The sequence below is a fragment of the Malaclemys terrapin genome, chromosome 1 (assembly GCF_027887155.1).
Source record: "Malaclemys terrapin pileata isolate rMalTer1 chromosome 1, rMalTer1.hap1, whole genome shotgun sequence".
NCBI lineage: Eukaryota > Metazoa > Chordata > Testudines > Emydidae > Malaclemys > Malaclemys terrapin.
This window is the reverse complement of record NC_071505.1, coordinates 340,151,484-340,175,682: the sequence shown is the minus strand read 5'-3', so window position 1 is coordinate 340,175,682 and position 24,199 is coordinate 340,151,484. Positions and strand designations below refer to the sequence as shown.

Below are 24,199 nucleotides of genomic sequence, written 5' to 3'. Positions count from 1 at the left end.
AGGAAATAAAGAAACATATAATTGGTAAGTATGACATATTGTGTGTGTGTTTGTGTGGCTTTTCATAAACTATTGAGTGAAGTTCAAGGTCTTGGTCCTTATCTTCAAGGCACCAATGCCTTGGGCCCAGGATATCTAATAGACCACCTGAAGCTCCTGAATGAAAACCATGGTTGACAGTTCTAATCTTCTAACATAATGGCCCTCTACAATAAAGGAGAAAGCTCATCTATGTGGGTAATGGCTTTCTTAGGGCTGGTGTGAGACTGTAGAATGAGCGCTCATAGGAACTGGGGACTTATCAGTAGTGGGCGCGGAAAGATGAGGTGGGACCATTTTGTCTCAGACCCCCTGTTTGAGAGGGCTCCCAAACCTAATGCAGTGTGACCCTGGTGAACGGGTCACAGTGCCTTTTGGGTTTTGCCCAGCTATGCCTTTGTCATGATGGGGAATGGCAAGGCCAAATGAGTGAGGTAGCACTGCGACCCGGTGCGCCAGGTCGCAGTACTCTGGTGAGGAGCTGGAGCCAACCCCGTGACACAGGAGCCATCATTGTGGGATGAGTGCAGGGTGCGCTCACTCTCCGAACCCCCCACCTTTCCCCTGGGGCCTCCCTTCTGTTATTGCATCTGTTTTTTGATGTGGGTTGGTTTTGTTTTGTTTTTTGATGGGCTGGGGGGGGTCTCCATTTCAGATTTATTCCCAGGCCCCCCAAAACCTATGTCTGATTATCATGGACATAACCACCTTCCACTCCCAGTGCAAGGCACACTTCTATAACCTGCCTTTTGTAGTTTAAACATATGGCAGCAGCCAGCATGTACATAAAAAAACCCAACAACAAAAAACTTACCAAAACAAAGCACTTACTGCATGCACAGTTTGCACCCAGCAGAGAGAATGAGAGAACAAACTACAAATGACAAATGTTAGCCACATCACTTAAAGCACTACCAGAAGGCAGCTCAGATACTATAGTGATTGGCACGGTATAAGTGCTGTTATAGTTAAGTGCTGTTATAAAGAGGACAGTGATCAATTATTCCTCATGTCCACTGAAGGTAGGACAAGAAGTAGTCAGCTTAGTTTGAAGCAAGGGAGATGTATTAGGAAAAAACTTTCTAACCATAAGGATAGTTAAGCACTGGAATAGGCTTCATGGGAAGTTGTGGAATCCATGTTCTTGAAGCTTTTTAAGAGACGGTTAGACAAACACCTGTCAAGGTGGTCTAGATATACTTCATCCTCCCTCAGCACGTGAGGATGGACTAGATGACCTTTTGATGTTCCTTCTAGCCCTACACTTCTGTGATTTGTATAACAGAATAATGTATTTTTAAAAAGTCTGAAAACTGACAAAGTCCTGGTTCATCAGGTTTATTCCAAAATTATGAAGGAAGTGGTAAGATAGACCCAAGAACTGCCAGTACACAATGTCCTCTTCGAAAACAATAGGTGTACTGATGTACTCTAAAGAAGCTAAGATGACCCATTTATTCAAGAGAGGCTCTTAAGAAATTAGACCTAGAAGGCCTGAGTCTCCACTCTTACACCAGTGTAACTCCATTAACTTTAATTGAATTATTTGTTATTTATACCTAAGTTAATATTTTATATAAGGATAGTCATAGAAATTTATGACTACTCTGAGGCTCTGAAAAAGTTTAGATAAAGTCAAATAATGTTCATTTGACTTTAGGAAAACTTTGAATACCATAGTAAACTGAAGCCATCAGCAAGTGTTACCTAGAGAGTGGATAAAAGTTGGTTTTGGTATTGAGGGAGAAGAGAGCTGTTGTGAGGGAAATTGACCCTTTAAAAATAAACCATTAAAAGTGGTTTAGGATGGAGGAAAATGAATGGATTGCAATGAGAATCAAAGAATAATTTGTGTTAACTTTATTGCCATATTTTCAGTTTTTGCAGTGCCAAATTCTATTGTTACATGCCTTCCTTTGTATAAAAAATGAAGAATTACTTGTACAGACTAGAAGTTCATGGTAGTGAGTGGATTCTACAGTTCAGTTTACAGAAATGCACGAGACTAGAAATCATACATTAAAATGGAATAAGTCCAATGAATAGCATAAACATTAAAAGGTAAAGGAGTATCAGGGAATGGAGGATAAACACATGACTTTCTGCATTATTTATATAAAGCTGAACATTCATAGAATCATAGAATATCAGGGTTGGAAGGGACCTCAGGAGGTCATCTATGTAGTTTAAACATATGGCAGCAGCCAGCATGTACATAAAAAAACCCAACAACAAAAAACTTACCAAAACAAAGCACTTACTCCAACCTCCTGCTCAAAGCAGGACCAATTCCCAACTAAATCATCCCAGCCAGGGCTTTGTCAAGCCTGACCTTAAAAACTTCTAAGAACATTCTGGGAATACTGCATTACTGGTCACGTTATGAGAAGAAATGTCTCTGTCTATATAAAGAAAAAAGTTAGTCCATGGAATAAACAACTATCAGGAATAGCAACTAAAGCAGTTTTTGAAAGAGTTAGACCAATATTTGGAGGGGAAAAATTGTGGAATGCAACTGTTAACTAAAAAGGATGGGTTTTCCTGACCTTCCTTCCTTTCTTTCTTGTTGTCTTTGGCTAACGTTCTCATGTAGTGCTAATCAGAATACTGCTGATGTCAGCCAACCCCATTGAGTTGTGTTGAATTAATTAGTGGTGACAAGTTTCAGGGGGTAGCCGTGTTAGTCTGTATCCACAAAAACAACAAGGAGTCCAGTGGCACTTTAAAGACTAACAGATATATTTGGGCATAAGCTTTCGTGGGTAAAAAACCTCACTTCTTCAGATGCATTACTGGTGAGTGAGGTAGGGGATTTTTTTAATGACGACTTGATCATCCTTATTTTTCTTAATCATTAGGTGATAAATTTTTGAGAAATTCTCAATATCAGGTACAGTACAAACTAGCCACCAGGGCCAAGAACCCTTAAACTGTGACTTGTTAGCATTCCTGGGATAAATATAAAAAATACAAAAACAGGGTTTGCCTTTTTTATATTAGACTTCTCACAAAAGGAGCTGAAGTGTGGTGCTAAAATTAACTGTTGCCTTAATAAATGTGCATATTGCTCTGAGCAATTCTAGCTTTTACTGTGTGTATAATGAATTCTCATCATCTTATGTTTTGCTGATCACAAACTTCTACGCTTCTTGCAATATAGTTCAACCTTGGTTATCTGAAACTCCCAGATATCTAAAACTGGGTCACATCTCCCAAAGACATTATGTTGAAAATTCCTTTGATTATTGAAAACTACAACATCCACCAGAATATTTGCATGATCAAGATTATACCGTATATTTAATGGGGTAAAGGTATATTTTGTTTTGAGCCAAACACTGGGAAACTTTTGCCTGCTTGTGCACTGTGCAGTTTAAATGGGCTTGACAGTTTTAAAACTGCTAGGAAAGTAAAGGTTTAGGATAGTATTATCTTGAGACATTTAGAAGGAAAATGATGAAAATAATATTTTTAAGTTTTTGGCATGACATGGGAAGTGATACAAACAGCATGTCCCAGTGAATAGTGCATGGGACTGAATCAAGAAACCTGGGTTAGTTCTTGCCTTTTTTTTATTAACCTGCTGTGTGACTTTGAGCAAGCCACTTCTCCTCTCTGGGGCCTGTTTCTCCTTTCACTTTTTTCTTGTTTTATCTATTTTTACTGTAAACTTGTCAGGGCAGGGACTTTCTCCAACTAGTCTTTGTACAGTGCCTAGCAATTTAGAGCCCAATCTCAAATGGGGTATTTAGGTGCTACACTAATAAAAATAATTAATAAAAAAGGCACAGTCCCTGTATTCCGATGAATTACAATCTAGTTCCGATACAAACAGAGCAGATCAGACACACATACATATGGTATGTTGATCTGAGCTGGAGCGTGGTGTAGGAACCTAGCTTTGGTATTTTTTTGATACACTGTACCTAAAGAAGGAAGACTTGAGCATCTAGTTTCTGCTTTTGCTTTTATTATTAAACAGGAAAACCTGTTATACCAGCATAATGTAATATAATTAAGGTAATAGATAACATACAAACACAATTTGTTTAGTTCATTTAAAACTTTTCCTTAAACTGCATTCCAAAAATGAATGGATAAGGCAGGTCAAGGTCAGGTCTAATTTTGTTACATTACCTCCACCCATGTAAGGAAATTCTAGCCACCAACATCAACTTTATTGTTTCCTGAACTTTGTAACAGGAAAAAGAAAAAGCACAAATAAGTTGCTGAGTACTATTATGTATGTGACACCAAAAGCCAAAAATAAGCAATTATAAATTTAAACTAGCATTCCATCCATGAATCATACCATTAATCCCTACAATAGGTATTGTCATATAGTTACCCTGTATTAAAATAAAAAATAAAAGCTATATTCAGTGTTCGTTAAAGGACTCAACACTGTAAACCAGTCTAGTATCAATTTTGCAAATGTTATTTACTTGGTGGGGAAGCTAATATGGTCCATTAGGTTAATACACTAAATTTTTATCAGTAGAAGCCTGTTCATATTACAAAATCACACACATTTCAGCAATCTCTGCTCAAGATAAGATCGTAATTAGAACAGCAGAAATGTTTCAAGTAATGATTGAAATGAACTGGCAGATCTGTCTGGAAGCCTAGTACTGCACCTGTTCACACTATGCCTGGCTCAAACCATGTCTATTTGTCCCTTGGAATTTTAGAGAGATAGAGAGAGAGTAAAAAAATCAGGATACACTTTTTCTGAGCTTTCCAGGAATGCTAATACTCTTAAAATGTTTCTGGTTCATGATTTAATATTTAAATACTAGTTTTCATATCCACTATAATTGAGGCCTGTGAATACTACAGTAAAAGAGACCACTAAATAAATAATTACTTAAATGAACATGCAAGTTATTCAGTGCACATGTGATGTCATTTCTACAGTTACATTTTTGAAGGGCTACAGCAGGCAAACATCCAAATATACTTAAAATATCTGTAGTTCAGTTCCACTTAAATCTTTGACTGCAGGGAAATCTATAACGTAATATAAAATTATTCAAACCACTGCAACTTCTAACTAGAGAGAAAGAAGAATTAAAAGGAAGCTATGATATTAACAAACTCATGAAGCAAATTAGAACTAAGAAAATTCATATCCTCTTTATTAGGAAGCCATTTAGAATCAAATATTCTAAAGTCTGTATTCAAAAACAGAATATTCAAAACATTCTCTTTTTCAAACCTGTTTAAACATCTGTTAAATTAAAAAATATATAGAATTTAGTTAAGCAGTTTTGAAATTGATTCAGTGATATTTAATGGGGTTTAAATTTTCTCACCTTTAAGAGGCAGTTCATCTGAATGGAACAGATTTTATATTAAACATTGCTTGCTTTCTTGAAAAACTTAATTCTGCATTATATAACTTGTGTGACAGACCCAGACCAGTGGGGTATAGGAGTCTGGTAGAGGGCAAATATACTGGTCACTGGATGAGTAGTTTTCTGTTCCCTGAGTGACCAGAGCAGGGGCTGCACTAGAGTAATCAGGAACCTGCTAGAACCAGTTAAGGCAGGCAGGCTAATTAGGACACCTGGAGCCAATTAAGAAGCAGCTTCTAGAATCAATTAAGGCAAGCTAATCAGGGCACCTGGGTTTTAAAAAGGAGCTCACTTCAGTTTGTGGTGTGAGTCTGAGGAGCTGGGAGTAAGAGGCACAAGGAGCGGAGTGCTGCTGGAGGACTGAGGAGCACAAGCGTTATCAGACACCAGGAGGAAGGTCCTGTGGTGAGAATAAGGAAGGTGTTTGGAGGAGGCCATGGGGAAGTAGCCCAGGGAGTTGTAGCTGTCATGCAGCTATTACAGGAGGCACTATAGACAGCTGCAGTCCACAGGGCCCTGGGCTGGAACCCGGAGTAGAGGGTGGGCCCGGGTTCCCCCCAAACCTCCCAATTGACCTGGACCGTAGGTTCTTCCACAGGGGAAGGTCTCTGGGCTGTTCCCCAACTCACATGATGAATCTCTGAGGCAAGAAAATCCACCAATAAGTGCAGGACCCACCAAGATAGAGGAGGAACTTTGTCACACTTGGTATTGTCTTGAGTCCTGATGATGTCAAAAATTAAATGGGAAGAATTACCTGATCTCTTTTTAGATGGGTATCCTCATTTTGTATGCAATATTTAGTATGGTTTTAATATGATAATAGCCTATTGAGATACAGGAAGGGAGACAAACACTGTGATTATGCAATTAATGCCTTGTTGGTTTTTCATCTTCCTCTTCCTCTTGAAGTAGACATTTTTGTAAATATCTAGCCAGATTTGAATTGCAGTATTCAAGTATAACAGTCCCTGATGTTTTAAAAGAAATATATGGGAATCCTTATATATCGGTATTAAAATATCAATATGATATTTTTGAAAAGGAAATCTCATTCAATAGTTTGATCATGAGACTGGATATCTGGAATTTGACATGGACTGCCTCTGCCTTGGGCAAATCATTTATTGTGTAGTTCTAGTCAGAAAAATTCATATGTATAAAGGTATATACTTATTGATATAGTATACACAATTTTTATGTATAATTTGCCTAATCAGCTCTTAATTTATAATACCCAACTCATCAATTTGCTAGAATAGTTACAATTTGATATAATAGAAAAATGCTTAAGGCATCTTGTAACTCACCAGCATTAGAGTCAAGAAAATGGAATTGATGGAAGTGTCATTTTTTGACATTCTATCATGTTTTTTACCCATGGGGTTTATTTTGCTGTCAAATAAGGAAGCATTATGTTGCACTCATTTATAACTTCAACAAATAAGTATTACCAGGGTTGGAAGAGTTCTTATATTGAAGCCAATTTTAATTAATTGAGGGGGGTCTCATCTTTTAAAAGGCAATAATATAGTTCCCAAGTGCATAGGTTCTTACTGCTTTATGTGCTTCCTTGTGGTGTATTTCATTGCGTACTTCAGTGCTGTACTGCTAGATAACCATCCATATAACCTGTGTGGTCAGAGCTCTTCAGCACAGGACCTGGGAGTGCAATCAGTGGATAAAATGGAAACAATATGAAGCTAGTGTTATACTTCCTGTTTTTTCTAAAGCAGGGGCCTCATCTGTGTAATAAGAAATCAAGGGCATGAGTGATTTTTATCTATCTATTTATTTATTTATTAAAATTTAAAATGAAAAGTAGGGCTGAGTGGCAAAGAATGAAAACGCACTTTATCTAATATAAAAGCATGTGTGAGTTTTAAATGAGGACCAAGGCAATGAGCTTTGAAGTTACTCTTCATCTTGATTGTTTGGAATCCTCTATTTTTAAAATATTGGAGTGAAAACTGCAGGTCCTTGTGAATACAGTATTTATAACCAGTTTGTATTAATTACTGGTAAAGTTACAGTGACACTAAGCATTTGGCATGAAAAGTTTCAGAAACACATGCACACGATCATGAAAATCTAAATGTTCTTTCATTTGATTTCACTATTACCGTCATTGTGCAGAGATTCTTTAATGAGACACTACAGCCCAATTAAAACTATTTTCCATTTTACTTGTGTCCTCTGAAAATGTGTCAGTGGGACAAGCTATTGGAAGTGTGTGAATGCATACGTGCGCATAATAATATTGCTTGCTCATTTAAAATCACAAAGTCAGGAAAGGCAGAAGCTAAGATTCCGGTAACATTAACTTGTAGATATTGACTAACTTAAACAAAAGAGTGATGTAGTAGAGCTATGCTGTACCCAGAGGAACTAGAAGAGAAGACATTATGTATGTGCAACATGGCCTACTTTATTTTGGAGTCCTTTCTTTTACATTTCCTGGTGGATGGGGTGTGAGATAATTTAATTATGTTACCATAATGTTGCATAAACAGTTACTGGTTTTCTTATTAAAGAACCCAAAAATTATGTTAATGTATAACGGTGCCACACACCTGGCCCCAAGTAGGGTGTGTGTGTCGTGCCATATTGCAGTTGGGAGAACTTCCCACGTTTGCCACTGCTGCTGTTTACCTGGAGCATTTTATCTATTTTTTATTTTGATGGCCACATCTTTGCAATGGAAAGCGTTAGAAATTAATTTTTTAAAAAGATATAGAAATTAGAAGAGAAACTATGGAATTTCTCAGGGATAACAGCAAACTTTGTACTTGTCAGGTTGGGAAAAAATGTAGTATGGGGATAAATTAGATGTTACTAAAATCTTGTAGATGTTACTAAGATTAGCAGTGAGTTTTCCAGGCACTTGTAACTTTATTTTTATTTTTTTCTCCCAAACTAGTCTTCATTGAGAGTAGACTCCATGTCAAGTTTCTAAGTTCACCTATTTTTTCTGTATCTGTGTGGGGGTTTTTTTAAGTGAAAAATTTTTTACAACAGGGAAAGCTTTTTTTTTTTTTTTTTCTTCTATTTTTCCATAACTAACGAATGACTGGAAGCGTAAAAAAAATTCAGCCCAAATGGTGAATGCTTTAGAAAGTTGTGGGGAAAAAAGTTGTAATTATTGTGCACATAGCTACTCTGCATAGCCATATGTTCATGTTCCCCTTGTCCTCCCTTCATTAATTGTCTTAAATTAGACTGAGAGTTCTTTCAGACAGGGACTGACTCTTAGTCCCAAACTTGTTCACACACAAAGTTGCGCCAGGTTAATTATTGTCTGAAACTGATTTATTTATTTAGTGTTTGCATATTCACTGAGCCAAGCAATAGCATTCTTAGTGGCCAAGTGGACATCTTGGAGCTCACTCTTGAATTTGGTTATCGGGCACTCTCAAAACAGTGTGTGCAACTGTTTGATCTGCGCTGCAGCTTGTACTGTCTCAAAGACCCCAGTGGTGCTGGTTGGTTGCATAGAGGACTTGCCCAGTCCGCAATCAGTTAAGAAGGGCCTGTTCATGACATGGTAGATCAAAGCCAGGAAGGGCGAGCAGTAGGGTCTGTGACAAGGAACTAATTGATGGTTGATGTTGAACACCAGTCTTCCCACCACAGGGACTCCACTGTCACATCCTGGTGTGGCAGCCTTGACCATAGTGGGTGTTGTGATGAAAAACGTGTGGCTGGTGGGATAAAAAGGTTGTTGAACAAGGGCAAGCTTGGGTTGGCACATATCTTCTCAAGAAACTTGCCAACTGCAATCTCCCTCCTGGTGTAAGTGAGAGCAGTGCGGCTCAGAACTGGAAGCCATGGAACCTGAGTCGGTCGGAGAGTTCCTGTGATGATGCGCATTGTTGAGTTGCAGTCAGCATGGTTGGTGTGTGCTGACCAACTCCATAATGACGCACAGTACTCTGCTATTGAATACAGTAACAGCTCACTTAACGTTGTAGTTCTGTTCCTGAAAAATGCGACTTTAAGCGAAACGATGTTAAGCGAATCCAATTTCCCCATAAGAATTAATGTAAATAGGGACGGTTAGGTTCCAGGGAAAATTTTTCACCACACAAAAAACTATATCTTATATAGATATACACACAGTATACGTTTTAAACAAACAATTTAATACTGTACATAACAATGATGATTGTGAAGCTTGGTTGCGGTGGTAGAGTCAGAGGGTGGGATATTTCCCAGGGAATGCCTTGCTGCTAAATGATGACGGCTCAGACGAGTGCTAGTTCAAGGGTTAACACGTTGTTAATGTAGCCTCTCATCAAGGCAGCATGAACAGGAGGGAGAGGAGACAGCATTGCAGACAGAGACAGACACACACCTTGTGTGTGGGGGAGAGCAAGAGATGCACACTGTCCCTTTAAGTAAGCTGACCCACTCTTAAGTGTGTTGTGTTTTTTTTTTTTTTTTTTTTAAAGTGGATCAGGAAGTTGAGACAGCAGCTGCTGCCCCAAGCTCTCTCCGTCCGTGTCCCCACCCTGCTCGATATGGAGAAGGGGTAAGCGGGGTGCAGGGGCAAGGGGGACACCCTGACATTACCCTCCCCCTGCATAGCAAGCAGGAGTCTCTGGAAGCAGCTCCAAGGCAGAGGGCAGGAGCAGCACATGGCAGTGGAGTGAGTGACAGCTGAACTGCTGATTGATAGCCTGCTGCACAGCTGCAGCACAAGGAATTTAGGGGAGCGGGGAGCTGATGGGGGGGGGCTACCAGTCCACCCTAGTTACAAGCCCCCATCAACTAGCTGCAACGGGCTGCTCTTCCTGCAAGCGGTGGACAAAGCAGGCGGCTGCCAAATGATGTTAGAAGGGAGCATTGCACAACTTTAAACGAGCATGTTCCCTAATTGATCAGCAATGTAACAACGAAACAACGTTAATTGGGACGACTTTAAGTGAGGAGTTACTGTACAAGATAACAAGAGCTGAAGTCCTTAGGGCTGGAGCATCAACTCCCCACGAAGAACCTGCCAGTTTGCTGAGAAGTTGTTGCATGTCTTGACCTTCTCTGCTATCTTGTTCAGGTGTCTTTTGTATGTCAGTGTTCAGCCGATGGTCACGCCTTAGTAAACCAGGTATGCTTCGTGCTTCAGCCTCTGGCCATGCATTATGATATTTAATTCCCTCTTAGCATTGGCATGGTGGAGGTGGAATGTGCTAGAGACTGTTTTGCTGAGACTAAGCTGAAGGCACCATGTTTTACAGTAGTCAGCCAGCTTTGCAGCATTGTCACTCAGGGTGTTCTCCAGCTCAGAGAAAGTCAGAGCCTGTAGTCAGCAGCAGATGTCATCTGCATAGATGAACTTCCGTGCTTTACTTGGGTTGGTGGCAGGTCATTGATGTATAGATTGAACAAGATTGGGGCTAGAACAGACTCGCTGGGGTAACCCATTTATCTGTTTTCCCAACTTTTCCAACTTGTTTGTTCACCCACATGCATCCTGAACCATCTGTCTTGGAGTAGCAGTTCGATGGCATCAGTAATCCAGGTGGGAGGACTCTTGATATTTTAACAAGTGGACCCATGTGCCACACAGTATCATACGCTGCAGTGAGGTCAAGCTGATCATCCGCAAGTGCTAACCAAGTAGACAGTCTCCTGCTTCGCATGGGAAAGACACCCCTGGAGAAAGAAGTGAAGAGTGGAATCCAGATCGACTAGAGGGTCTTCCGTAGGCACAAAAATCCAGAGCTTGCCCTGAATCTTTCACAATTCCAGAGCTGGGCAGAGTGCTACATAATATCAAGTCTGGCACTGCTGCTGTCTGTGACAACATTCTTCCAGAGTTCCTGAAACATCTTGGCCCATGCACTCATTCTTGGCTGGCTCAATTCTTCACAAGGGCCACCAATGAAAGAAGACTGCTGAAAATTTGGTGCATGTCAAAAGTAATCGGCCTTGCAAAACCTGATAAAGACCCAAACCAGGCATCAAGCTACCACCCAATATCACTGCTTTCTGTGTGTCTCAAGGTTCTAGAGCGCCTACTTTTACAGCAAACAACACCAGAGGTGGAGAACATCTTGAATGTCAAGCAAGCAGGCTTTCAACAAGGTTGAAGCACATGCAACCAAATACTTGCGCTCAGGGCCGGCTCCAGGCACCAGCCCACCAAGCATGTGCTTGGGGCGGCACCTGGAGGGGGGCGGCGCGGCGCTCCGGCCGGTTGGGGAGAGCAGGGCCCTGGCCGGGCTCGCCGCCCTCCCCTGCCGTGCTCCCCGCCGGGGGTGGCGGGAGGCATTTTTGCCTGGGGCGGCAAAAAAACGCAGAGCCAGCCCTGCTTGCGCTAACCACACTAATCAAAAGCTGTTTTCAAAGAAATCTGAAAACAGGCACTATTTTCCTTGACTGATTTGTTAAACCGGTGCAACTTCGTGTGTTTGGCATACACATTTATATCGGCTGAAAGAATATACACCAGTTTTAAGATGATATAAGAATGTCTTTACACACACAGTTGCAGGGGTTTAAATCAGTTTGCCAATATATGTTAAATTAAACTGGCACAACTTTGTGTGGATTAGGGTTTACAATGTAATTTTTACAGCAATTAGCACAACATGGCCTCTGAGCTGTGCTTTAATGTAATAATAGTTTTCAACATAAATGATAGCCAGTGCTTTTGTGCAGCTGATATTTGTGTGCATTGATAGGTTATTTGCGTGTATATACATAAAATAATGGACACCAGGTAGTTCTTGCTGTAGTCAATATTATCTATATTTCAGATTATTACTTTTTTATTTATTAAGCGCCCCATGACCGCATTTAGAATGCTTCACAATAAAGTACATCCTCCGCAGTAGAAGGTACGTGTCCTTTTACTTGCAAGGTCACTTTCTTCTCATTGAGAACATATCTCTAAGCAAAATCAGTTATCCAAACCTGACCTCAGCATTCTGCAATGGATACATTACATAACTGGATGGTAAACATATTTATTGAAATACACTTGTCGTTATAGTGCTCTGTGGTGCCATCTAGTGGAATTAAGACAATGATTTTGCTACTATGTTTAGTGAAAGATGTTCACCCTTCCAGGCCATTCTGATTATTGTGTTTAGAGAATTTGGATTATAAATCTAAAAAATGAATATAAATCAAATTATCCTGCACACTTTTTAATTACTTTTCTTTTATAATTCTTCCCTTCTTTATACAGGCTCTTGATGGGAATGTATATGATCACCTTAAGGATTATTTAATGGCATTCAGCAGGACTGAGCTAGAGACATGCCAAGCTGTACAGAATACATTCCAATTTTTATTGGAAACTTCCAGCCGGGTAAGCCTTTTAACTGAGTTATCCTTTATAGCTGAATAGTTAAGACCAATAACTTACTGTATGTTTTATCTTTTGGACACTAGAGATTCATTCCCAAAATATATTGACAAATATACGGAATTCTTAAGGTGTATTCTATTTCTGTTCGTCCCTGTATTACATGTAATTTGACAAAACCTAAAGGAACATTTTTGGGAAATTTCCCTGTTGCTGCAAAAGTACTGCATTCTCTTGAGTGCATTTGCATTCTACAGATTCTTTAGATACTGCAGCAGCAATTGGGAAGCATCCAATTATGTTCACTGTACACGCTTAGAAAGAGAAACTGCACTTCACTCTACATGAAGGTTTTGTAGCAACATTAGTAATCTGTGAAGAAATAGCTGTATGAAACTGTTTGGATCCTTTTTTTTTTTTTTTTTTTTAGTAATTGACCATCAACTTAAAAACAAAACACCATAACATATGATTTTTTTGGATTTGAAATTGGCCAATATAGAAAACAGATTAGGATCTTGTAATTAACATCTTTTTGTTTCCTTGCCCCAAGTAACCAAAATCAGAAATAGGGCTAGTCATTTACAAATTCATTTTGTGGCATGTCAACTTGCATAACTTCCTCTCCTGCAAATCCTGAGTACTATTAAAGATTTCCAATAAAACCCAAGCCAACTAGACTTCAGGTATTATGGTATAATTGTAATATTCCTTGTATGAGCCATGATCACTCATACAGGAACAGAGTATATTATTTATGCACCTCTGAATGTTGACTCATAGAAACCAAACTACATATTTCTTTAAAATCATTCCCCATTCATCTTGTTATAGTAGTTTTGGAGCAGTGAACTTACTTTTTATTAGCTGTAGAATGTAATGGACAGATTAAAAATGTACTGCTATATTCTAGCCAGTCTTGAATTTATTTGGCAATTTCAGGGTAGAAGATGAAAATACCTTTTAGCCTGCTGCAGACAAAGGAGTTTACTTTAATCATTTGCTTTTGTATGTGTCATAGTGTTGCTTAAAGACATGATAGTTGACCTGTTGATGCTCTCCAAAATTAGTATAATAGTTTATAGTGGCCACATGTTTATAGAGTTTGTGCATATTAATTCATTTTACAGTATTTTATTTATTATTTCATAATCAGAATGCAAGGTGCAATACTTCGCTTTTTTTTCTCTGAATTGACTGTCTAAACTGTCATTTCTAAAGGTCGCTTGCATAGAAAATACCTTTGTTGTATTTTTTATGGAATTTAGCTAGAGAGAGAGCTTGTGCCAGCAAGCGTCTACTCAACCAGAAGTCTGTGGCTACATTTTATTTTGTACAGTAACCATTTTCTGCGTTGTATCTGGAATAAGTAGTTCTGTTTTCAGCCTCTCCAAGCTACCACAACACCTGGAGAAGCAACAAAAAAGGAACCACAGCAGTCATGTCTGAAAATAACTTTTACAGCTGTTATCTAGTTCGTTATGTTGGTGTTAACTCATTCTTTTCTGTTTTCCTTTTCTTTATGCTTAAACAGAAAGATTGAATTACACACACAACAAGCAGTAATGTATGTGCTGGTGTGAAAATGCACAGCCATGTGATAAATTTGTTCTTTACATTTATACAAGAACCTATCCAATACTAAAGGCCTGTATCAGTTATTAAAATTCTGCTGCTATAAAAACTCAGCAGGTCAGAATGACAGTAAAAATACCTACAAACTCAGTGAAGTGTATCATCTCCCCATCCTCTCTTCTCTGCCCTTCAGCATGTTTTACAGGGGTCCTGGCAGGACTCGAACAGACCAAAGGGGTGAGAAGGTGAATTCCAGAGCTGAGGGAATTTAACCAAAAGCAATGGGATGTATTTTTTAAATATTTCAAGAGCACCTAGAGCAGTGGTTCCCAAAGTGGGGTTCACAGAATGTTACAGGGAGTTCGCCAGAAAAATTTCACTAATGGTGGCCAGAGGACCCCGGGCATTGGAGGCAGCAGGTGGGACCCGGTTGCAGGGCAGATGGCCTGAGCCCCAGGGAGAGTGGGGCAGGGCAGTTTGGGCTGGGAGCCCGAGCCCTGCCCCCGTCAGCGGGGAAGCCGGCAGCCCGAACCCCAGCGCTCAATTTTCCTCGTATGCACAGCTGAAAACAAACACAGAAACAGACTTGATGCCAACCAGACCTGAGAATTTATCTTTCTCCAGTGGTTCTGGACTTGCAAGAACTATGCAGAGCAAAGCAAGCATGTCCATCACACTGAGGAAATTTAAACTTAAATCCCTGGAAATATTCATTTTTAGGAGGGGGTTCACGAGATTTCACAATTTAGTGAAAGGGGTTCGCGGCTGTTAAAGTTTGGGAACCACTGACCTAGCACAGTGATTCTCATACTTTTTACTGGTGACCCCTTTCACATAGCAAGCCTCTGAGTGTGCCCCACCCCCCATCAATTAAATGCTTTTTAATATATTTAACACATTATAAATGCTGGCAGCAAGGCAGAGTTTGGGATGGAGGCTGACAGCTCGTGATCTCCCATGTAAGAACCTTACTACCCCCTTTGGGGTCCTGACCCCCAGTTTGAGAACCCCTGACCTAGAGCATATGAAAGTGCACCATCTTTATCATTTCTATACATCAAAATAAATAAAAGTAACCTGCCACCACTTGTTAGGTAGTCAAGACCCTAACCATTTATTGTGTACTTTGACTGCCTCACCTGCCCTTTGCCCACTAATCCATCTTTGCTGGAACTACTACTAACATTCTAGACCTTTGAACAGCTTTAAACAGCTGCCATTTTTTAAAATAAAAAGCAAAATCAGCTAAAAGTTTCATTCCTCCTCCACCTAAAACTGCGATTCAATCCTGAAGCAGTGGAAACTTTAGGATTCCATATCTTGTGACCATCAAGTCTCGATACGATGAAAAAGAAGAGATTCCTAGCCTTTCATGCTTCCTTCTTGGTAATTTTCTAAATACCAGACCTAAAACATACACATGGAAACGATACCTTAGGTCATTTGTAGAGGTTTTCTAAAATGTATTAGTTATACCTTTCCTGCTAAAATGTTTTTCTATAGAATGGAGCTTATACATAGTTCATGATGCTGTGATGTGTTGTGGTACGGAGGTTTTATTCATGCTAATTTGGAGAGTCCTGCATAACCTGTAATTCAACTTGCTTTTTAACTGCCTGCTCTTACACAAGAGTTTTACTTTTTGGACTTAAATTTTCCAAACTTCAACTCCTTTTAAAGGTTAATTTTCTTTGGAACACTTTGGTAAAATCCCATTAGTTGTTTTTGAACTGCTGAATTTCTGAGGTCTAGTTCTACTGAGAAGGTACACCACCCCAGATTGCAGTGTCCGTTTTATAATGCACACCAGTAACTGTGCATTATGTAATTGGTATTGCTTACTGTCAGGTTAAGCTAGCACATTCTAACCATTTGGTTTTTAGGAGGTGGACCAGAGAAAAGAATATATTGAATTGTAATTATTGCATCTGAAGGATTTGCATTAGTGAGAAATCCAATTAATTTTCTGAATTTAAAAATGCAGGTTAATTTTGAAATGCTGCTACTGAAGCCTTAAAATGTGCTGCTTAAGGCAGTCTATTTATTTTCAGAAAAATTGCCAGACACACTGTACATAATGCCCCAGAAATGTTTATTTGCTGGACATGTAATCTACTGTAACAGGACAGTAATAATAATATAGTTATATAGTCTTCTTCTGTCATTCATAACTAATAATCCTTTTGAGAGGAACTGTCTCATGTATGGTCTTGTTGAGGTGAATTTTTTTTTCTTTGGAAAAAGTGATCCACTTTTGAGTTATACAAGTGTAGAGTACAAGCTGTTTTCTACCTTGAATTAACTTGAAAAGCAGCTTTGTCGCAAAACTTCCAATGTAGCATTTATGATGTCCTCAGTAAGGAATGCTGTGCTAAAATAAAAAAATGTTGGTTTTAAATAGTTCTGTTTGAAAATGGTATGCTCAGTATGTGTGGTACGGTCAGTCTCCAAGCATCTATCGAGAATGGTGTAAAGATGGACCAGTTGTCCTCACTTCCCCTTAATCCTTCATACACATTTGTCAGCTGCTGCGCCTTTTTTTTTTAAATGTGCATTTACTAGATGATCAGTTCAGAACAAGTGCATATACAGAGTGCATTAAATCTGAATTAGGTGACTGGGAGATTTTCTGCCTGTCACGGGGTGCTCTGCTCATCACAGGGATGGTGCCTCCTCCTGGTTGTTCTGGGGATTAGCTCTGCAAGGCCGACAGCCCTTCCTGTGATTGCACGCCATCTCCCTGTCAGCCTGCAGCCCCTCTCTCACTCCAAGAATTGCAGCGTCCTCTTTGTTACTCGGCCCTCCAGCCAGGTCACTCAGCATTCCCCCCCTTCTGGGCTTTAGTTCTTCAAAGGCTCTGTCACTCCCACAGTTACCCAGGCAGTCTTCCACTTCACTGCCCTGTCAGTGCCACTTCCGCTGTTCAGTCCCTGACCTTGCTGCTTCCTACCCTGCATTGCACAGGCTCTCTTCTCCACCATGATCTCTTCAGTGTATGCCACTATGCCCTCTTCCCTGGGATCCCTCCTTCCCTCTCTATTAAACAGAGGGTGACCACCAACTTCCTCCCAGCAGCCCTTGCTGCTGCCAGCTTCCTGGTTTATACTGCCCCAGCTCATTTCTGCTCAGGTGAGCTTCCCTCTAATCAAGGCTCTTCACCCAGCCTATATCTCCCTCATTTGCTGCTTGATTGGTAATTGGCCCATCTGGCCTCCATTAATCCCTTTAGGGTATTGCATCACGTGCCGGACTTGGCTCTTTCTGATACCATTTGAAAGGGAGAGTGAAAAGTTAGTACTCTGCCTCCCCATCCCTCACCACTTTAAGAATGTATCAGAAGAGGCCAGTAGGCCTTGGCAGCCTTTTGGCTGGGTCTCTTGCCATCTTCTGCAAAGCCTGTGTTTTAAAGGATCCAATGCCCTTTGAATCTCTGAATTCAGTATACCTAGTATGTTACATTTAAATGTGCAAGCTAATGATAAATACCATTAGTCTGATTGTGCGATCACAATATCCCATGGAAATGACCTCACCTCAATGACAAATACCCAGCCCACCTCCCAAAACTGCTAATTATTCATCCTCCAGTTTCAAAACTACCAACACCTCTCAGCTATAGAAACCCTAACCAAAACTCATAGCTCCCTTCAGGACCGAGAAAGCGAGAACATACATATATTTTAATGTCCTGAACACATTAAACTGAATGCATTTAATTATGTAATCTGATCACACATTCAGATGTTAAAATGTACATGTGTATGTACGTGTGACTTACTCTCATATTCAAATATGCCACTGACATATACTAGTGCAGTTGGCTCCAGTCGGAAATGAGGATTGGGGAAGGTTTCTGGGGCTAGACGAAGACTTCCATTGGGAAATGGTTTGGCCACAGGAGAAGGGGTAGACGGAGCCCTTGTTACTAGGGAAGGTTGGGTTGAGAACTCTTGTTGCTTTAATTCTTTTCTTTCCTTTTTTAAGTAAGGAAATTTCATTAACATTTTCTTTCATGTAACTTTGAGAATATAATCACCCCAAAATAAAAAAAGATGGTTCAGAAAACAGCAGCATTCACTGGGCCATATCTTAATGTTGTACTATAGCCTTCTAGTATAAAATGATCTAACCAAGGAACAACATGGGCTTCCCTTTTTATTATCCTTTTTTTGCCTGCTAATACATTTCTGAAAAAAATCTTCCCTTGGTGCCAGACTAAAAGTGAATATTTTAGTTAGTTTAAGCAATGTCTATTTGGCTGGTTTAGTTATCCAAGCATGAAAAAATTATAGAAACTTTTTTATAGTCAGGTTATTCAAAAACTACAGAAATGGAAAACTTATAGATGAGTAAATTCTCTTTAAGGAGGAGTCTCAGACTAATCTGGAAAAGAAATTGAAATATCTGAGTTATAAGAAATATAAAAATCACTTTTCCATACATGTAGTATGAAATTTCCTCTAAATTTAGAGGTGAAATACTTTTTTATGGGACTTTGGAGCATTGTAAATACATTGTAGTATAATAGTACTTTTAATTTTTCTCTATTTTCCTGTCTGGACACATTAGGGTTTGCGGTCAGTGCAAAGATCCCATATTTTGAACAGAACAAAGTGAAATAAATACATTTTAATATCTTAATCTCATGTTAACAAACCAGGAAAACCAAATGCAAAAACTTATTAAACAGTTTTCTCAGGAAATGTAGGTGTCACAAATTGAATTTGTCATCTGCACTTTACATAGGGCATATTTGAGATTAGTAGGTACACAGTTGCAGTAAATGTGTACCTTATTATCAAATGCGAGTGAGTTACTGCTAATAAGGAATACTTTTACTTACCTTTCTTGACTTAGTTCATTTTTTAACCACTCAACCTTTCAGCAACATAAATTTCTGTATTTTAATATATTATGACATACATCCTAATTAGCAGCATAAACTGTCATCCAAAATCCTCTGTCTTTTGCAGTGTGGCCAAATGAATATTAACTATGTAAATATATTTTGAATCCCCAGATAGAAATCTGCATTTAAATTGTCAACCTTAGTAATGTATATTTGGCCATATAGTTACACATAAGTGTGTTAAACATTATTTCCAACAGTTAAAGTACTAAAATCTCTGTTCAGCAAGTTACGTTTTTTAAAATCAAATTGCTAAGTATTTGTGTGAATGCACACGGACTGTGATATGTAAATACTTTGTTTAATGTATTGGAAATTATAGATTGGTGGTATGTCTTTAACTGTAGCTAAAGCAGTTTTTAATTGGCACACTATTAACCTCAGTATAAAAGATCTGCACATTTTATCTGACAATTTTTCCATCTGTAATATATATTCAGTTATAAAGAACTCAACTAAAGCTTCATTTTTCAAATGTTTTATCAAGTAATTTCTATGGTTAATCAAAGTCTGACTGTTTATGGAAAAATATGACAGCATTTCAATTTGTTAAAATACAAATTGTATTTGGAGAATTGTCCATAAGTGGTCAAGTGTTTGTGTAACTGAAATGTTAAATATTTGTCTCTTTGCTTTGTTCCCCACTTTTCCTTTTGCAGTGGCATTTTCCATTGGATAATCTCTGATACTTCTCTAAAAACAAGGTTAGATAATTATTTAGAACTCAGTTCTGCACTGGATAACACCCCACAGAGCCCTTGCGAGCAATCCATGTATAGGGTCATTGACTTAGGGCCTGACTCTGCCGCTTGTCTCTCAACAGAATTCCCGTTGAAACCAATGGGAGTTCCATGCATGGCGCAGCTGCAGACTTGGGCCCAATTTGAAGTACAGTGTGTTCATTTTATCCTTGCAGCACTAAAGATAATACGCCCCAATTCTACAAAATAAAAAAAAGTCTAAATTGGAATTTGTTCTCTTTTCAGGTGGTGCGGGATTACAATCTTCAACTGTTTTTACAGGAGAGCTCTGTATTTCACAGACCACAACCCTTCCAGTTCCAGCCTAGTGACAGCGACACCGTAAGGGCATTCCTAAATTCTATGATTCTGTTATTCCAGTTCTGTTCTTAAGAAGGTTTTGGGGGGGGCAAACTGGTAAGAAACTAGCCTTGTTTGCTAATCTTTCAGTGTTCACTAACACAGCTGGTATTCCTGGAATAGGTAGAGGTCACTGACCTGATTTCACCAGCTCTGCTCACAATAGGTGTGTAATTACAATAAAGCTCTGAACAGATGCCAGTATTGTCACCTGCAAAAGAAGTGCACTATTTTTGCCTCCTGCTTGCATGACTAACATCATGGATTTCTGTTTTGAGCTAACAGTTTTTGCTAAACCTATTAAACTCTGTTATTTTCTGGTGAGGTTCTCCAAACATCCATAAAGGTAAGGTTACAAATAGACAATTTAATGATTTGCCAAATAAAATGTCCTATTCCCTTCAGTTGACTCAAGGAAATATAGATACTTTTTGGTTGAAATAAAGTTGACATTGTATTCCAAAATGGTTTCTAAATACATGCAGTCTTTTGACATATTCCACTTTTCAGAAAAATCACTGGTGAAATTATAATTGAGTAAATCACAGTATAATGGATAAGTTCCTGAAGGGTTTTTTAAAAATAGAAATTGTCTATGTTGATTTTTCATTCTCCTAGAGTTAAGTATAAGTCTTTTTAAACCTAAACTTAGTTCAAAATAGCAGAGAACCTTATACAGCTTTTTAATTCCTTGGTTCAGACTTGGTAAATCCTGCTTGGAGGGAAAAAAGGGCCTGGCCCTCACATTGAATGGTTAAATCAAGAAATTGTATTAATGGATATGTTATGGACTGTATGAGTAACTTGGCCAGAAATAAACATTAACCGCTATAACAAAATCGCCCTTGAAATTAAAATGTTATCTTTTGGCTTTCCATCTTAACAAACGATAAGCAAAAATTAAAATTGCTTAACTTCTCCATAGAGCAAATTGTTTACATAAAGTGCTAGGTTGTTCATAGTACCGTGTGCTGAATTTCCTCACTTGTGTGTGCCTTGTAATTCTAACTGTATGCTCTGTGTTTCTGTCCTTGTGCAATCTTTGTCATTCAGAGTTTTAATGCAGTTCAGCTGGTGGATATTGAGCCTTCACCGGTCAGTGCTATGAGAATGACTATAGCAGAGGTATATGGTAGTATTTGTCCATCAGTGTTTGGCATTTGTGGTATTACTGGTATGCATGCTAATGTGAGTGCTAAATTCACTGTCATGCATAAGTAGCAACTGAATGCATAATATATAAAGACATAACTCACTTGCTCCATTTTGAGAACTAATCGTTAAATTACCATTTTCTTGTTTCATGTTATGTTAATTGTATGGATCAGTTTCTCACTTATAGCTTCTTGCATTCTGCAGTATCTTGTGCTTTTGCACATCATTTGTAATTAAAATTTCACAGCTTGAGGATATATAGTGAAGTGTGTATTTGTCACTCCTCTGACATGCATAGAGAGGCTTATCTCAGTATTTCATCTTTTAATATAACTGAAGATATTTGTAATACATACAAGACAAGGGGTCTTCAACAATATTTTTTTTAAGTAGATACATATCAGTTCTGTGCTTTCATGTGTGATATCAGGGGGTAGGAAAACCCGGGCATGTACTAAATAAAGCAATGTAACTCCCAACTGATCATTTAAGAAAAATACATGTAACTCTCTCTCTCTCTGTCTCTGTCAACATAAAATTAGACTGAGACTCATAACATACAAGGAAGCCACTAGCATGTGCTGATAACCAGCCCCCCAAACCACATAAATTCTCCCCTTTTTCTAGAGAACTACCCACATCTGAAATAGAACCTTAATTTAGTTTCATAAAGTCCCCAACATTACAAATAAGATTCTTCTTTGAGGTGGTCACTGTGTGTTCCACCTTGTCAAATATGCATCTCTGATGCTCTGAGCTTCAAGAACTTTCTAGAAAGCAGTGCTAGAGCATTCAGAGCCAAGGATGTAAAACATCATGCCTCAGTATTTTAAAGACCGTTTGTCTCTCACTTGCCTAACCATACCCAAGTTCGGGATTCTTTTTTTTTTTTTTTTTTTTTTTTTCCCCTTGCACGGCCTTTTCCTGGAGTTTTAGCTGTTTCTGAAATTCTCTATTTCCCCAAGAAAATCATAAAAAGCTTCATGTCTTGACTGTCAAATACTTCTCAATTAATTGGGTCAAGAGTGGTGACTTAGAACTGTGTGAAAGTGGGGACGATAATTTTACATTTTAAGTTTTCACTCAAGATTTTTGCTTCTGAATTTCAGTCAGGTGGTACATTTTCTAGTAAGTCAAATTATAATTGAAAGATTTAGAACTATTGTGCATTTTTTGCCACTTATTTCTTGCCATTTTGTGTGGAAGATTTTCTGAGATACAGTGGGTTTTAATGGGATAGGCATGATTATTTTCATTCTAAAAGGTTAAGAAAATATACTGCAGAGTGAGCTGCCATTCTTAGCTAAAATACTATTTTTCCGAAGGAAAGTTTTGAGCTTCCTTGCAGAATAAGTTCCTGACATGGTGGAGCTGAGGTCCATGTTTGGGGGTTTTAGGCACCACTATCAGATGAATTGCAGTATTTCCTGGTTTTAAATGTGAATGCTTGGCTTGACTATTGAGCTCCCCAGTACGATGGAATATAAAGGACTGTCATACAGTCCCTGAGTTGTCTAAAGCTCTCAGGAGCTAGGAGTGCAGCAAACCTAGTACCTTCAGCCTCTGAAAGGAGGAAGCTGATAATTCTCTCTCTCAACAGGTAGTCATTGACAGTTGCCATGAGAGGTTCTTAGTAGAGATAAGTGAGGAACTGTTTTCCTGACCCATAAGAATTTTCAGTACGTCAGAAAATTTTGCCATCCTGAATCAGGGCAAAAAGTCAACATCTTCAATGTTTTTTGTGAACCAAAATTCTGGGGAAAAAAATTCTAATTAGGTCATTTGAAATGTTTGTTTTGATAATTTCAAGACATTTCATTTTGATTTTGACTTTTTTACATTTTTCTATAAATTAACTCAAATGTCTAAACAGTTGTTTTGATCCAAAAACCATAACTTGTTTGTTTCAAAAATGTTGAAATGGGATATTTCAACAATATCAAATCTTTTTTCTAAAGGAGAAATTTCAGTTTTGAAGAATTGATATTTTCTGACCAGAAAAAAAATCTTAACCAGCTCTAGTTTTTGCTCCTTTAAAGAGGAAAATTTACAGACGCACAAGGCCTTTCAGAATGAGTAGAAAAAATAAATGCATTTTGGGGGACACTTTTTTTCCTCCCGAAGAAAAGGAATTCAGTTAACCTGTGCAGTGGCTCTAGATGAAGAGCATTATAGCTAACATAATGGGGAGTTTAATCATCAGGACTTTTGTTTAGAAGACAAAGTGAACTTCTAATCAGAAGTCAACAAAGTTCATTGTACAGAATACATATTGTCCATCCCCACAATACTTAGATAAGCATATCTTTAAGAGCATGGCAAAATATTAAAGAAAATTAGCCAGCTTTTTTTATACTTCCTGATTGGAAAAGGATCCCCTTCCTTGAACTACATGTTATCGTGTGAGAAACTGCAACAAATAATGAAAAGCATCTCCAAAAAACTGAGAATAAGGGCAACAAAGAGCTGACACTAAACTTTTGAGGCAATTCTCCTTCCTGTTTTTCTACTCATGGCCTTCGTAATTACAGCGTTTCTTGTTACAGTATTAGGATTGTTGTCTTTCTCTCAGCCAGGTTAAACTAGTGCTAGTTGGCATTAACATTTACTAACTTACCAAGTTTAATTTTTTGAAAAAGTATTTAATTTATAAGACACACTTAGATACATTTTGATGTTAGTACGTTTTCAGCATAGGTGCAGTGCAGGAAGTAAATGTTGAACGTCCCAGTAACATTAGTGGGTGTTCCGC

At 38.6% G+C, this 24,199-nt stretch overlaps 1 protein-coding gene across 5 annotated transcripts in view; it reads left to right on the top strand.

Moving 5' to 3' along the window:
• FCHSD2 (FCH and double SH3 domains 2) overlaps positions 1–24,199 on the top strand; it is a 238,866-nt gene that overhangs the window by 173,892 nt on the left and 40,775 nt on the right. For all 5 annotated transcript variants that reach the window (XM_054015857.1, XM_054015856.1, XM_054015855.1 and 2 more), the window contains 2 exons: positions 12,589–12,711; positions 20,179–20,274. In XM_054015857.1, coding sequence (XP_053871832.1) covers positions 12,589–12,711; positions 20,179–20,274 — 219 coding nt within the window. The remainder of the gene's footprint in view (positions 1–12,588; positions 12,712–20,178; positions 20,275–24,199) is intronic.